The 16,788-nt window shown below is 39.2% G+C and overlaps 1 protein-coding gene across 1 annotated transcript in view; it reads right to left on the bottom strand.

The window, feature by feature from the left end:
* PI15 (peptidase inhibitor 15) overlaps positions 1-16,442 on the bottom strand; it is a 23,772-nt gene extending 7,330 nt beyond the window's left edge. The window contains exons 1-2 of the mRNA XM_010161269.1: positions 16,199-16,442; positions 15,293-15,634 (exon numbers count right to left, since the gene is read on the bottom strand). Coding sequence (XP_010159571.1) covers positions 15,293-15,565 — 273 coding nt within the window. The 5' untranslated portion in view covers positions 15,566-15,634; positions 16,199-16,442. The remainder of the gene's footprint in view (positions 1-15,292; positions 15,635-16,198) is intronic.
* Between the last annotated feature and the right edge of the window lie 346 nt (positions 16,443-16,788).

Here is a 16,788-nt window from a genome sequence, read left to right as displayed (position 1 = left end):
GGGAAAGAGAAAGAAAATAACCACCTAATAACAAATAAAGGAGAGGGGAGGATAGGAAGCATCTTTTCATTTCCTCCATTTCTTCATTAGCAGGCTGATGAAAAGCCTTTGTACAGAGTCCCCTCCTGCTATGTAAACAATTTGTATTTTAAGCGAGAGGATGAAGTGCTTCACCTTCCTTATTTTATTTTATTTCCCTAGAAGACAAGGTTGTTGCAGTCCCTCTAGGACTAGCTCTAGCTCATCTCCACAAGAAAAGGCAAAAATGTATAGAGGCTGAAGCAGGAAAGTTATTATCTCATAATGCCCTAAAATCTTCTGGGCAGTAAGATACTGTACCATTTGTTCACCCTCTTCAAATAGAAGTCTGATCCTGAGTCCACACTTAATTAATGCACATAAATACACATTAATTTGTATCTCAGTTCAGTCCCTTGTTTTGGGCATGTAAGAGAACAGGGAAAAGACATTTAGATTTTGAACCCATGAGGCCTCATTGTTGTACATAGATACATAGCATATAAAGAAACAGAAAAATACCCTAAAAAGAGAAATTGAAGTAACTTGAAAGCCAGAGAGGCAGTTTCTGTACAAGGAGAAATTAAAAAGCTCAATAATTAGCAAAGAGTTTTAAAAAAAACAATGTGATAAACAAAATTATAAACTCTGAAATGATGGCTCATCTGGTGTTTCTATTAAATATGTTAGAGACAGTTGTTTGACACAAACATAAAATTGCAAAGGGAAAAAAGGATTTACATACTCAGCGGGTCAAGGTCTGAGAACATGACTCATCCTCAAATGCTAATCATGCAAACCCCTAGTGACAAACTATGCTCATTCTCTCCCTGGGTATAGCAAATCTTAATTTCCTAGGTGGTTGGTAGTTGGGGAAGCAGTCACCTTCCTTCCACCCAGTACAAAGTTCCCTCCCAAACTCTCCAGATCAGACTATTGATTTGGTCCAGCATGGAAACCCCCCTCACTCCTCAACTGGGTCTAACTGAGCTGCAATAGAGTTAAACTATCTCACCATGCTTCCATTGGCAACATCAAGTGAACATCCTTTGGCCAATTTATTTTTCTTTCCTCAGCCAAAGATTATTTTCCTAGAAAGCTGTAGGACTGTGCTCTCTGCACTGCTCCCTGCAAAACAACACTCCAAAATTACAGTTGACTTGAAAATTGTCAAGTGGAATGAAGACAGAGAACAAATCAGTGCTTCTACACAAGGAGTTTCAACACCAGAGACCAATATATGAGGATTTATGAGGCAGCCCTGAGGTGTTCTCTGCACTCAGGCAACACATGCTGGTTGAGAGTCAGGAATAAAAATAAAGTCCGCAGAAATTTTACTAGTGAGGCCAGAATTTCACCGAAGATGGTTTTTTGTTTCATAGAATCATAGAATGGTTTGGGTTGGAAGGGACCTTAAAGATCATCTAGTTCCAACCCCCCTGCCATGGGCAGGGACATCTTCCACTAGACCAGGGTGCTCAAAGCCTCATCCAGCCTGGCCTTGAACACTTCCAGGGATGGGCCATCCACAGCTTCTCTGGGCAACCTGTTCCAGTGCCTCACCACCCTCTCCGGGACGAACTTCTTCCTGATATCTAATCTAACCCTCCCCACTTTCAATTTAAACCCATTCCCCCTTGTCCTGTCACTACAGGCCCTTGTAACAAGTTCCCCCCCCACCTTCCTTGTAAGCCCTTCCTTGTTTGTTTGTTTCACTCTGTAAACAAATAGTAAAGTAAATCCAGATATTTCCATAATGAATAATAAGAAATTCAGTGTAAAATGAAATCTCTTTAATGTTGAATGAAATTTCTTGAAGCCTAAAAAGTGAGCTTCCTTACTCAATAGAAGCCTTTAATGTTGTGGGTCACAGTTCACCCTTCCTATATCTGTTTCTATAGCTATCTCTCAGTTGTTCTTAGATAATTTATATGTAGAAGGGATGTTATTGTCCTTTTGTCTGTGTTGAAACAGCTTTGTTGGAATAAGAGATCCTGCTTACAATTATCCTCTTAGGCATTAAAATGATAGTGAAGCTGAATAAACGTTACGATGTAGAAAGAGAAGCAACAACAATATTACAAAGACCTCTCTACAACATTCATTGAACAATAACTGGATGTTCCTTTCCTGTGTTTATAGCTACTATTTAATCTGAGAAATGGTGCACATAATCATTTTTAACTGCAAGTTGAACCTAAGTTCTGCTCATTCCCATTGCAGTCAGAACTGTACTCCTAATATCAATCGTTTAAGTGGAGTCGCTTTCTCTTGACACTGCTCAACACGTGTTAGGGGGCAAACCATACTGCAGAACAGGAGGTAAAGCTGAAAACAACAAGGTACTTCAGACAGCAACCTCACTATTTTATCTGCAGGTAGAAAACAATGAAAAAGTGTATGCAAAACAAATCAAATGGAGCTCTCTTAATCTGAATCACTTGCTCTTACTGCAAACTTTCTAAAGCACTGCTGCATTACCACAAACATACTGCTACTCTGGATACATTTATCCTGTGGTAATTTTACTTGAAAAGTGAAAAGTTTCATATTCCTAGTTTTAAATGCACTACTGCAACATCTATTAGCACAGCCTGAACATGCAAACTTTGCTGAGAACATCTGTGAATGACGGGTATATGAAGTCACGGTTAAATTATACTAAGAGCAGGGATTCAAAGCAGCATGCTCAGGTTCTGGAGACCATTGTTGGTGCAGATGAAATGGCAGGTCTCGGGATTCTGATGGTCTCATGGAACCATGTCAGCCGGGATCTGTAACTTCATTTAGCAGGGAGCATATATTCACCACAGACTTTCAGTAAGACTAAGCAAAATAGTTCATGTCAGACCTTCCTTAAGGACCTTCTCTGTTCATGGATCACCTCTCAGATTTGCTGCACAACAGGTTGGAGTGCTTCTAGTTTTCCCCCATAATATTTGTCCTGTGTGATTACATAAAGGTTAGGAAACTAAATTTTTTTCTAGTTTAAGGTCTGATTCAGGACCTCTGGATATCAGTGAAGCTCATGACATGACTGTGTTTTTCCTTAAATTAACCTGTCTCTGTGAGACAGTCCATACACAGGCACCACAATGTTTCTGCCTGCAGCCAGTACTAAAACACTGAGTTTCATGCTGCCTTTGTGAGATGCTGTTTGCAGTCCACAGGGAACTAGGAAGCAGTCTGTGTCACTCAGAGTTCAGCTTGGCCATCCAAAGACTGTCAACACCTGGAGAAAAGGCTACGTCAGGTCATCTTCTGAGAGATTTTTCCATAGGTGGAAGAGCTAGAATAATACATAATATAGGTCCATTTAATTAATATCAATTTCATAATTTGCCAAAATAGGAGAAAAAGCTCACTAATAGAAGTGGCCATGTATGTCTGTCACTTTAGCTTCTTCATCGCATGCCTCAAGGTTTATCATTTCTTTGGAAAGAACTTCTTTAAGATTTAGCTAAGAGAAGGTTTCCTTACTCTGTCTTTCTTACTCAAAGGTTTCCTTACTCAAGTCTTTCTCTCGTGTTTTGAATGATGAAAATGAGTTCTGGGATGCTATAGATCATCCAAACTATCACTAGCTAAGTCAAGAAAGGAAAGGACAAATGCCTTGGAACTTCATAAATAGACCCTTGATGGACACTTTTCTTAAAACCAGACAATCCTTACTCCTGCAAGTGTAAAAATGTTATGATCCTAAACTTCTTTTCTCTATACCAGAATATGTTAATGACTTTTTTCCCCACTTTGACAAGAAGATATATCCTCACTATTTGAAAAATAGGCAGAATTTCAACATTTCATAATTTTAAAATAAATTAAAAAAAATAATCTGGCTGCTCTGTACGTATCAAAAAGGGCATCTATTTCTATTACACCTCTTCAACACACTGTCAAAGTAAAAAGGAAAGACAATTTTCACTTTCCATGTTGCTGATATCTATCCTTAGAATTACGATCTGATTGATAAATTCTGCAAAATATGCTGTGATTTTTTTAAAAAGATTTTTCCTCAGAAAGCAATTACTGGCTTCTTCCAAAGTCACCACTAAGATCTGTCAACATTTTACTGCATTTACTTTCATTAACAGTGATGTTACATTGTCTTTTTCTGACTCACTACTTCAAAAGTAAGAATAAAGCACTTGCACTTAAAATGTTTATTTCAGTTTCCTTACAGGTAGACAAAAAAGGACGGATTCAAGAAGTAGAATACTGATAGTTTTACTGAAGTAAAAAAGATATGTAAATTAGTAATATCTTTAGAGCCAAAAAGGTAGACTGAAAACTAACATTTTAGTTGCTCCCATTAGAGATGACACATCTGAGAAAGAATGACTGATATTGTCACCTGAAATTGCATTGCTTTGTAAATTGTTCATAGAGTTCAGAATTTGGAATAGAGGAAGTTAAGACCCATTATTCCTGGAAAATACAAGGATTAAGGGAAAAACAAAATCAACCTAACTTTTAGTCTAGTTCTTCATTATGCGATGTGTGGAGACAAGAAGTATTATTCAGATGGGAATGACCATGTAGCCAAGGATGACTTTCCATGGGAAAGCTGAAACATTTTTCATTTATTTTTTCCCACAATTTCCTGATTTTCAGAGCTGAAAATTAATCTCTTTTCAGCTTAATCAAATTTTTTTCAGCAGGCAGATTCCCACTGACAGGAAAATATCAGTAAAATATCAGTAAAAAAATCAGTAAAATATCAGTAAATATCAGTAAAAATATCTTGATCTGACTTAGTATTTTTATATCTTTATATATGCCTTGTATGTGACAGAGCCTTGTATGTTACCAAAGAAAATGGCAATTAACTCTTCTTTGCAAATATTCTGAAATAGTTTTAATGGCACCATGTAGCAAGAATTTATGATCTAGTTACAAAGTAAGCTCAATACACAGCGATATATTGTATTAATGCTTTTATTTGTGTGTAAACAGAATTTTTATCAGAAGGATTTTTACTTGGGAGCATAAGGGGTCTGCTAATGACCATTTTAAAGCATTCAAGCAATACAGAACCATGTTTTCATTCTTCTTTTGCCATCATAAACCTTAACCTGTTCTGTATCAGTTTTATTGCCAGTAACAACGAAGCTCCCCATCGTTGCACAAGGCTATAGAGATCCTCAGCAGGGCATTGCTCTGAATATTAAATACCAGCAGCAGCTGTCAGTACCTTTTTGGTTTGGTTTTGGGTTTTTTTTTGGTCTGGTGGGGGTTTTTTCGGTTGTTTTCCTTTTTTTTTTTTTTAATATGGCATATCAACTAGGATAACATTCTGCATATTTCTCAGTGGTAAAAAAAAAGTACTTTAAGCAAAACATACAAATCCCGGTCACTCACTACCCTCCTATGAATTCCCCAAATGCCCATTGAGTGAGGGCTGCTCTCCATAATGCCATGACAGCTGTGGTGGGACCAGTTCCTCAGCTGACTGCCACGAACTGCACAGCTGGAGTGATAAGCACCAGGTACAGGTCTGAGCACAAATCCAGAGTAAACAGTTGAAGTGTGCTGTTTAAATCCCTCTTCTCTTCAACAGCTTCCTTACACGACTGCAGTTAGGTGATGAGATTGCAAAGGAAATGCTATTTTTCAGTTTTGGCATCTTATTGGTCATTAATATATGTTTTCTGTGGACTCAGTGTCTTCAGATTGTTATTTGGTACAAACAAATCCACAGGGGCTCCCATGTACCTTAGAAAGGTGGCCAGTCGGACCTTTTTTTAGCATTGATCAATCAAAACCCCTAACTTTTCTACCTCGGGCTTCTGATTTTATTCTCCACTAGCCCTGTGCTTTTGCTTGTTTGCCTAGCTGAAGATCAGAAGCTCATACTCCCAGAATGGCAGCAAGCAGGAAAGAAGAAAACCTCAATCCAAGAGATTTCTTCCTGTGAGAAAAACGTTGTGAAGTTGAGGGATGAAATCTGACATGTCCAGCCCATCTGTGCAGCTGCACTCCACAGCTGCTAGTGCAAGTCCCAGAGAGGATTAGCAGATGTAGGCTGCTACCCTCCAACACGCAGATCTTGTCCTCATGGGTCATTCAGCCGTGCAGCCTCGCACTGGCCGCACCACTTGCACGTGCGGTGCCCATTTCTCAAGAATCCCACAGCAGCGTGCAGGGCTGCAGGAGTCCCTTGCACAACTTCTCCCTTTCTCTTTTTCAGAGTCAAACTTGTAGCATTTTCAGGTTCAGAGACTTTCTGGGGGACCCCCCATCATGTCCACTACCCCAAATCTGGCACAAAGTTTAATACAACAACCCACCCGCCCTTCTGCCTGCGTGCTTTTTCAGCAGAGTGACTGAAAGAGCCTCGTCTCTTTGCCTTCACTTTTTTCAATACATACCGTGTGATGAAAACATATGAGCTCATTGGAATTTATAGACAGATTTGGCAAACTTCATATATTTATTTGGGCTCTGAGATCATTTGGACTCTAATCTGTCTCTCTCTCTCTAAGAATATGAATACTTTTTGCTCTCAACTGCCACCTGTTAGAAATTTTACTGTGCATACTGTAATTGGTGCCTACCACATGTGCAAGTCCTTTCCTAAATTCATTGGGTATTAATTAGAAAGTTTACACAGTAAATTGCTGAAGTCTACTCTCTAGAGAAAAAAATCTTGATGGAAATCGCAGTTCTGTACTTCGTTCTTTTGCAAATAAATAGTGGGTTAATACACCAAGCTGCTTGTCCAATACTCCACTGTAACCCAAAGTAAAATTGTGCAATGTTTTACAGTCAATTTACCCTCATATAACCAAGCCTCCAAACAGCTGATTACACTCCTGAATGGCTCAGAATTAGAAGGTCTGTCTTATAGTAATCAGGGCATCACCAGACAGATGTCCAAGAAATCTCATTGCCAGAAATTCTTTCCTTATGAAAATTCATGTCTATGTTTTATACAGAAGTTTATATTCCTGGGTGTCTATTTGATCCAAATTCAAACTCCTATCATTTGAAGCTTGACCACTGTCAATTTGTTTCTTCTAAAGGTTGTCCACATTTCTTTTCATGTTTGGCACCAGGCTTTTAAACAATAAGATACAAAGAAAATTGGTAGGCTGTCAGATTTAATAACAATAAGCTTCTCTGATATGCTATTGTTTGTTTAGCTTTTGGAAAAGTTAAATATCAGAGCTACATATCTTAAAATATTCAGTGCTTTTCTAACCTACTGCAAGGCATATTTTAGTTGGCAAGAGCTTATCTCAGAAGTGGTAACTAAAAGGACCAAACTTTGTCTAGCCCCATGTCACCCTGACAATTGGTCAGAAGTCTGAAAAGGAAGGTGTCTGACCTCTATCATTTTAAGCATGATCAGAGCAAATTGCCTTCTCTCAAAACCACAAAATGTGAATGAAAAATATGATTCTTTCGTGGTATTTTGTTTCTCTTCTATATGAAAAAAAGCCCACGTTTTTTTACTTTTTTTGTTACTAACCACTGAGGATTTTCATTAAAACAAAAAATGTTCTTAATTTCTTTAAAAGTTTTCAAAGAAAATACTTATTATTTTCTAAGTAGCGCTAACTGAAAGATATGGCCGCATGACACCAAAGAAAACACATAGCAACTTCTTCTTTCTGCAGGATAAAGAATAAGAACAATAGTTCTTTATTCTCAGAAACAGCAGCTCAGTTTGATTCTTTCTCTTCATACAGATTAACAGACATTACTGTGCAGACAGCAATGCAAAACCAGTTAATTCTCAGCTGAGTTGAAACAAATCTCAAAACCCACCCCAGGGCACCTGCAGATGCATTCATACATGGAGCTTCCCGTGCTGAAGACAGTATTCTGTGTACAAAAACCAAACAAGTGGGGTTTCCATCTTTTGCTGTCTTTAGGGGACACATTTCCACAGACCTGGGTAGACTATTCTTTTCAGATTTTCTTTTCAGGTATGGAAGAAGGATAAAAATGTTGAGAGGTTTAAGGTTACTATCATCTCCATTCATGTATGAAATGAAATACTGTGTATTTTGGATTAAGATTCTTGTGAAAAATGCCCTGTCTCTGTTTTTAGCCAAGAAGTTCAAGAGGTGCTACATTTAATAATAAAGGAATGTCTAATTCTGAGGGCTCCGGGCAGGCTGCTTCTCTATCTGAGACTTTACTAGGTTGTTTTTTGTTTGCTTAAACTCCTAGAAGGCTTTCTGCTAATACTAAATTTAAATAATGTAAATATTCTCTTCTAAAACACCAACAAGATGGATGTTTTTAAATTCTTATGCATAAAACATTGGAAAGGAGCTCTAATACCACAGCAAGTTTAACAGTCATTCTTTATCACAATATTTATCAACAACTGCGTTTTGGGAACCGTTCTTCAGATTTTTCAAGATGCGCTTTCCAGGAAAAGTCCTTTCTGTTCATCTTTTAAACAGGTCTTCTGTTATTCACCCTGAACATAACTGGTGGTTTTTGTACTTCTTATAGCCAGCCTCCACTTTGATTTGACCCTAGATGAACACCAGCTTACTTACTGAGACTGAACAGGGGTTCCTAAACTTTTGTAGATGAAACTCTGCTAGAAGAATGGGCAGCACCCTGCGTCTCACTGAAAGCCAACAAGTATTACAGTGTTGCATTATTGACAGTGATGCAGTAGGAAATAGATAAGTGGACAAACCCATCTGCGAGGCCAAAGAGAGCAAGTTAACTCCATTGTGCCAAGATTAGCAGAAAGTAAGCTCTGTCTAGTCTTGCTTTCTTTCAGCTCACTTTCGGTTGCCATGTTTTAACCTCCACTACAGAAAAAGGCTGAGTATGCTGTAAAATGACTGCTTCCTTTCTAAGTTGTCATGCAGACAGAAACCCCTACTGTAACCACGTAAACCATATTAGTTCTTTCTATTTTCTTCTCATTTTCTGGGAAGTTTAATGTTCCAGAATTTATTAGCCCATGATCTTCTGACACTTCTGGTGCTGGGTTATGGCACCAGGCAGAATGGACACACTCAGTTGGCTAAACAGAAACACAAGTGGTTGGAAGGAGAAACTGGACGCAGTGAACACACTTCACCATTACGCCTCCTCTCATTTGTTCTCACCTCACTTGTGAATTCCCAGCACAGAGTAAGCTAAAAGCCATGGCAAACTGGGATAGGTGGACTACACTGAGGAAGTTTGGAGCTCCTTGATATCTCTCCTCCCAGAAGACTGGGATTTACTTTGTGCTCTGAAATGATGAAAAGCAGATTAAGATCTTTGCACCCTGACTCATCATCTGATTACTTTATTTCGTCCTTCACCATTTATACAGGATTTACAGGAAATGGGCTATTCAACGGAAAAAGTAGGCTGCCAGTAACTTCTAGAGTAAATTCTCCATTGTATTATGGCACTTGTGTCTTTAAACATACAGAGTTAAAATGATGGGCCTAATCTCCTTTGACATTTAAGGGTGCTGTTCACTGATTTAACAGAAGAGCTGTAAATGGAGTACAACTGTAATTAGCTCCAATATGCAGAAGTATTGTGAGACATACACATGGAAATTAAGGAAACGTATGCATGCATACATCTTAATTAATGCCAAGAAAACTATCATTAAATATGTAAAGGATAATGTTTGAAATTAAAAAGGAGAGAAATTCTATTGAGTAGTTTAAAAGTGCATATAAAGATTAATTATCTGTGTTTTAGAGGGAAATATTTAGGTTAGACATTTGGAAATCATTTCTATTCCTAAGGTAAAATATTTGCCAAGAGATGTGACTGAGACAGCATCACTATATGTGTTCAGGAGCAGACAAGATGAAAACCATATGTATTTAATGCAGAAGGAAGTCCTGCAACAGGGCAGGGATAAACTATATGAATTAAGAGATCCTATCCAACTCATTAGACATAAATCTTGAAGGAACTAGCCCTGCAATCCTTACTCACAGACATGGATGATTTCAGTGGGACCATGTAGATGAGCCAGGGCAAACAACTGAAGAACAAAATGTCCTCTAAGATGTAGAATGGTTTGTATGAAGCCACACTAACAACAGCAAAAAACAGTTAAACAAGTTGAGAAGATTATTTATCAGAAATGCTTTTGAATTGGAGAGAATTAAAGAAAATTAACTCACTTTTTCCATGTCCATATGAATGGCTTTAGTTATTAAATAAGACTTTGGAAAATTTGAAGTAGTCAGAAGACATTTGGTTTTCTGTTTGATTTACCCATCACCTACTGCATATTTACAGACCATTGTCAAGATCACTTTGTCAGCAAGTAATATTTATCAAGACTTTTGACTATTTAGGAGTGAAATAATAATGCAGTTATTTATATTTGTGACCCCTAAGTGAGCTATTTTCTTGCTTCTCCGACTTGACTTTGTAAGTTGCCTGCAGATCTCCATGGACAGGAAGCAGTCTCCAAATTCATGACCTCAGCAAAGCGGGTCAGTCCTGGGCCATACAAAGTGAACAGATTTCCCCCATGACTCACATGGACTCCCCCACAGGGCTAGAGGCACTTCTTTTAGAACACAATTAAATCTATTTTAGAAGAATGGTTCATTTCCTTTATCCATTTTATCACAGTCTTTTATGTGGATTTACTAATAGATGAATAGGCTCAGATTCTCCATTCCCTTCCAGCTCCTCTGCCACCAGCTCATGAGAAACGATGTTGCCATGAATTAACTCTGGGTTTTCCAACTAATTCATTTCAGGCTCATCTGTGAAACTTTCACTATTCTGAGTCCTACAAAGAGGCGTGTTCAACAAGGGGCAGATTTTCTCCAAGTGCCTTTATGCAATGACTGAAGAAAAAGGAATTTAAACTATATCCAAACATCTTCTATACATAAGCAGACTCAAGTTGTCTAGAGCATTGTTCTGCGCTTAACAAAAGTCTTCAGACAGCATTCTACAAACATTCAGCTCTGTGTTTTTGAGTGTGTAATCCTGTTCCATCTATTACACTTCGGGCATGCTACTGCCAGTCTACTAACGACTGTGTTGATCAGTCCCGGGCTTAGGACTCATCCTTGGAGAACCCCTCTCTGCAAGCCAGCTGTAAACTACTCACAGCTTGTCTTTTGGTAGGGGTCTTTAACAAGTCATTCAAATCACCTTAAATTACTCTTAACTAGAACAGATCTTCCCACTTTGCCTATGGGAATGCCATGGAGAACAGTGTTCAGTGCCCATTGAGGCCCAGCTATGTCAGATTTCCTGCCTCTGCTTGGTGCATGTGAAGCTGTAAAGAGCATGCCTGTACGCAAGCACCTCTTCAACCAAGTTTTGCATGCACACAGTGACATGGGTTACAACACAGACCGTATGAACCTTGTAAAAAGTGGCCTCAAGTTGGGATGACTTGTAGAGAAGGTAAAAATAGTATTTCATTCTCATAGAAGTAGATGTTTGATTAATTAATGTTTTGGGACCGTAGAGATAGTACCAATGCATACTAAATGACAAGTTTTATGAGACTCAAGTTTCAGCTGACAACTTCTTGCAAACCTTTACTGGCCTACCAAGTAGGTGAGATGTTCCAGAAAGGCCACACAGGCCTCTGTAGTACAGAATTAGCCTTCAGAGAAAGGGATTTCCTTGTTCACAGACTCCCCCTGGATTTGAAGATTTACATACCTTTCTCATTAGAGAGCTGCAGGTAATTCTACACCTCACTTCTGAATCATGAGCTTTATGCAATCTTTCTGCTTCCTCCAGAAAGAGCATGCAAAACCAAGTGGATGATTTTCACCCTTTGCCAGGTCAAAAGGATGGTGTCATCTTTCTTTCTGAAGGTATGGCATCAGCTTTTAGAGCACAAGAAAAGACTGGAGAATGACAGTCTTGGGAAGAAGAAGAATGAAGAATATCATAAGAAGACCCAGATTAAAAGAGGTCATTACTTATACATTATAGGCCTGAAAGTTGTTGTTTCCTTTCTCTTTCACCTTCCTTCACCTATGCACTGACTTTAGATTTGTACTTGCAGAAAAACTTCCAACTCAAGGCATCAGCAATACCAGAAATAGAACCAAAAAGAAGACTAAAGTCTGATGCATAGAGTGTTAATGTCCCAAAAGAAAGATTTCCCGAAGTCTAACTGGCATAAGACACACCAGTTTCCTTTACTAGGAACTGATAATAGAACAATGCTTCCCGTCGTTTTTGACTCCCCAGCTGCCAGTTTTCATTGGGGACTGCATACAACAACAGACTGGAGCAGCACTCAGATCCACCTCTCCCAAAGAGAATGAAAACACTCCCCTAGCTCTGCTACTGCAGTGTTCATTTGAAATGTGTGTCCCTCCCTAACACGTGTGCATTCAAATCCATAGATCAAGACCTCTCATCCAAAGTCCTGCAGCACACAAACTTTCCAGACAGAATAACGGGCAGACAGAATAACGGGCAGACAGAATAATGCCCAAGGAGTTCAAAGTATCTACAAATGCACTGAACGTGTGAGAAGCAGACTGCATCAGGGGAAGGAAGAGAATGTGTTAAGGAAAAAAGCCCAAAAAAAGATTGGGTCTGGAGAGCTGCAATCACAGGAACCAACCCTTACAGCCAAACCCTGAGTTCCTAGTAACGGAGGAGAAAAAGCAAATGGAACTGTAGCGAAGTGAGGATGTGACACAGCAACTCATGAACATAGTTCATAGAATATAGTTCCTAACAGAATTAAGAAAAAAGAACAAAACACAACTTAATATGACTGTGGACAGATAAAAGATGAGAAAATATCTGTTTCTTGTACTTCCAAACTGCTTAGTCCTTCACTACTTCAACACACTTACAAGAGATTTCCACAATCTACTGCATCTGTAAGTAATTCCAGTTCTTTAACATGTGACATCCTTTTTAGTCATTGTTAGGGAAAATGGGAAAGCCCATTTTCATCACTACCACTGCACTTTTCCATAGTATTCAGGACAGGAAGACACACTCTGTAAGGTTTTTTCAAGCACAGTGCACGTTGTCTGCTGGTAATGACAATGTGTTTGTTGTCTTATCAAAATTAGTATCGAGTGACACAATTTTTATATATAACAGCAGCAACCTTACATCCCCATAAGACCCAACAGATGCTGTGCCACTCCAAAGAATGGACTAAGCAAATTCAAATGACCATTATCGATACAGGGGTCCCCAGTCTCGTATGATTTACAGCACTGTGTCATCTTCAAGACCTCCCTACCCAAACCTTTCTGTAGCCACAGGTAAGAAGTTAAACAGACACTGCCATGGTTACAAGGTAGATGTCAGAGCAAGCTAGGTGCGATGTTGTTCACTGAGCTTTTTTTTGCTCTGTAAAGTTACATGGGACACACACGGGCTGACCAAATACTGAAAGAGAATTGGTGGCAAAGGGGTTGGCTGCCACTTGGGGATCCAAGTGCAAGTTACACTTTGGATTCTTACCTACGTAGCTTGAGGTGCTACTCTGAATTCTGCAGCATACAGTCATAAAATACCTTCAGAATAGGAAACCAATGGTAAAAGAAAGCCCTAGACCTTGCCTTTGAGGCTACTGCTAAGCCTGATGGCCAGGTAGGACTTGTAAAAGCAGTAAGTAAGAAGGACAAGGAAAAGAATAGCATGTAAGATGTAAAGGGTATGGCTTCAGCCTTGATTTTGTAGCAAACCTTGCACAGTACCATTTCAGAGCAAAGCTGCAGCAGAGTACACAACCATTATAGTTAAAATCTTGGCAGTTTATGCATATGAGTATATTAAAATAGATTTCATCTAGGAAGACTTCTTTCTCTTTTGAAGTTGTTTTGGTTTTTTTTTTTTTTTTACTGAACAGGCTAAGAACACTGTACTTACAATACCCTTGGGAATATGACAGGGTGCTGGCTTCACTTAAGCAAACTGCAGGAGCACATTTCTAAAACACACAAGCCAAGGAAGGGCATGGTAGGCTGCCATTCCCTCAGACATTACAACAAAGTTTATTTATGCAGAATCAAAGGAAACGTCAGTGGAGAGCACAGCAATGAAAATGATGACTGAGCCTGACTTCTGACCTCTCTGTTTTTTCTGTCTCTGGCCTTTCCACTTAACCAAACTTCAAACTCACCCTATAGTATGGCAACAGGCCTTTATCCTGCAACATTTTTAGTGCACTCAGCATTTTGAAGTGTTGCTGGGATGTGCTAAGCAGATTATATGATCAAATCCAGATTTAGGTAACATCTGTGATAGAAAGTTGTCCAAATTGTTAGTCATTAGCTGCTAGAAAGGAGGATTTGTTATTACTATTATCCCCTTTTTATGTCAAGATGATGGTGTCTTGTTTCTCAAAACCATTAACCGTGTGTTGTTATATAAGAAACTCTGTGAATTTAAGTAGATATTATGGTGTTGATACAACTTGTCTGTGCTTTCAGAACAGTGTGAATACCTTACTTAGAAGGTAAAAGAAAATTTTTGCTTGGCCAACCTATGTTTAACATTAGAGGTCCACAGTGTGCATGTATTCAGAGTTGGAACAGAAAATAGCAGACACGCTGCTGTAGCTAGTAGTGCCAAGTATGAAATCACAGTGAATGGGTAACTTTTACCATACCTGCAAAAACAGATAATTCACATAATGAGTATTTGCCAATAAGAGGAAAAGGTACCTGCCACAAACATAACATTTTGAGCACGTTAACATCCTACATACAGGAGAAAGACTTAAAAGCAGCATTGTATCTGATGGAAAAATAAAAGCATTAGGTGCACACAAACAACACGCAGTAAATAAAACACATGAACATGAGATACATAGTGCATCAGATGCATTACTTTGCAAACACAGTTTTACCATATCATCTCTGAAAGTACTATGTGTGAAAGATCTTAGAAATGGTCATTGACTACCTTTATGCATACAGCAGGGCAATGATTTTCAGCGTACTCCACAAAAGCAATGCGGCTACTCATCATGAGCACTTTAAACACAGGCGATCACCTGTTGTGACCACATACTATTCCTCAGGACAACAAGCAGTTAACTCACAACTTCATTTACAGAGCATTCATCCCAGAAGCTTCCTTGGGACTACTCATGGAAATGAAAATTCAGCGGGACAAGTAAAAGGTTCAGAGTTCAGTAGTTAGCTTTTACTTGCTTAAGTTAATGCAACTTTAAAAATGTAAGGAAAGAATACATCAGTAAGCAATAGTAGTTAAAGTCGTTTGTCTACTTAAGTAAACCTCCACAATTTCTTTAAGAAAATTAAATCACTGACTTACACTTAGCTTGACTCTGAAGTAAATGAAGTTCACTTACCATATATTCCATGTTGGAAGCAGGTGGGAAGACTTTGCCTCTGACTTGATTATGATAATCAAGAATGGCAATCATGTCATTCTGTGAAATGTAGCGCTTCCGCCTGGCTTTGGGAATTTTTGCAGAGTCCAGATGAGCTGCCAAGGCCGTCTCAATGTCAGTGAAATTATTGTTTGACAGGAGTAGGTCAGTGGAGTTGGGTAACACTAATGCACTTGTTTCACAGAGAATGGAAAATAAGAAAGCACAACTGATTGCAGTGATTACTCTCATTTTGGGGCCAAATGAGAAAGATAGGCCACAGAGGTACTCTGCTTTAAGTCAGGGCAGTAGAAAACAAATCTGTAGAAGAGAAGATGTCAAAGATGTGATTCGGTACATCTGGGTAGCAAGGCAAAGCAAACTGGCAGGCTGTGATCAGCAAAATGATTCTGGCTGTCAGCTCAATCATAAAAACAATCCAGTCAGAACACATGTTACTGAGCAATTTTCAATAACCACATTATCATTAAGAGATAACATGTTCTTACTACAAACACACGAAATGAAGAATCATTATACTATGAATTACATGATCAGAGCTAGTAGTATTCCTGAAACAGTGACAGGGTTATCACACCAGGTCAGTCCATAAACCATACTATAAATCTTAAATGGGGAGACTGCAAGAAACCTCACAGAATTGTTTCCACTGAAAATGAAAAATACATCCTGGGCTATTCCTATCCCATATGCATGGATTGTTTTGACACAATGTGGCACATATAAACTAGTAGGCAAAAGACAACATATAAAGCATGAAACCAGGACATCTTAGTAATAGCATTCAGGTCTTAAATTCAGCAAAATGTGATGAGCATTGGCAAAACTGCATGCAAAGCAAACTTATTGAGCTGAATGGCTTACCTCTGGATAATACCAAGAAATAAAAGAATACAGCCTATTGTTCTCCCAGTATATATAGCACTCTCCTGTATGATGATATGAACCTTTGTGAAGGAGTGTCTCTTATTACAAACCCCCAAAGAACAAAACTCTGCTGGTTTTAGAGCTTCTGGCCACAGGAGCTGCTAACAGCTTTTATATGTTACAGTCTGCATGAGCCAGAACAGGCAGTTTCTCCAAAGGTCCCTGCTTAGCCAAAAGGAAAGGGGAGGGGTTCTGCAAAGCACACAGGCAGCGATTGGGTGGCATCCCTGGAGTGTAGGTGGTTTGGAGAGCCAGTCACACCCCCAGCTTCTATAGTACGAAGAAGCAACATGCAAGACTCTCCTTTTTCTCGGTGCTTCCTACCTTTTGTCTCCCTGTTTGGGTTTTCCCTCATTGCACGAGCATCGTGCTGGCTTGGCAAACGTTGTTTTACGCAGCTCCTGGAGCGCCCAAGGAGCAGCACGAAGCGGAGAGGCTCTGCGAACCGCTGTTGCCCCAGTCACAGGAAACGGAACCTATGCAACGCCGACCCCCCCGTCCTGTCCCGTCCCGTCCCGGGCCGCGGC

Source organism: Eurypyga helias, unplaced genomic scaffold (assembly GCF_000690775.1).
Source record: "Eurypyga helias isolate BGI_N326 unplaced genomic scaffold, ASM69077v1 scaffold22841, whole genome shotgun sequence".
Taxonomy (NCBI): Eukaryota; Metazoa; Chordata; class Aves; order Eurypygiformes; family Eurypygidae; genus Eurypyga; species Eurypyga helias.
This window is presented reverse-complemented; position numbering and strand designations above follow the sequence as displayed.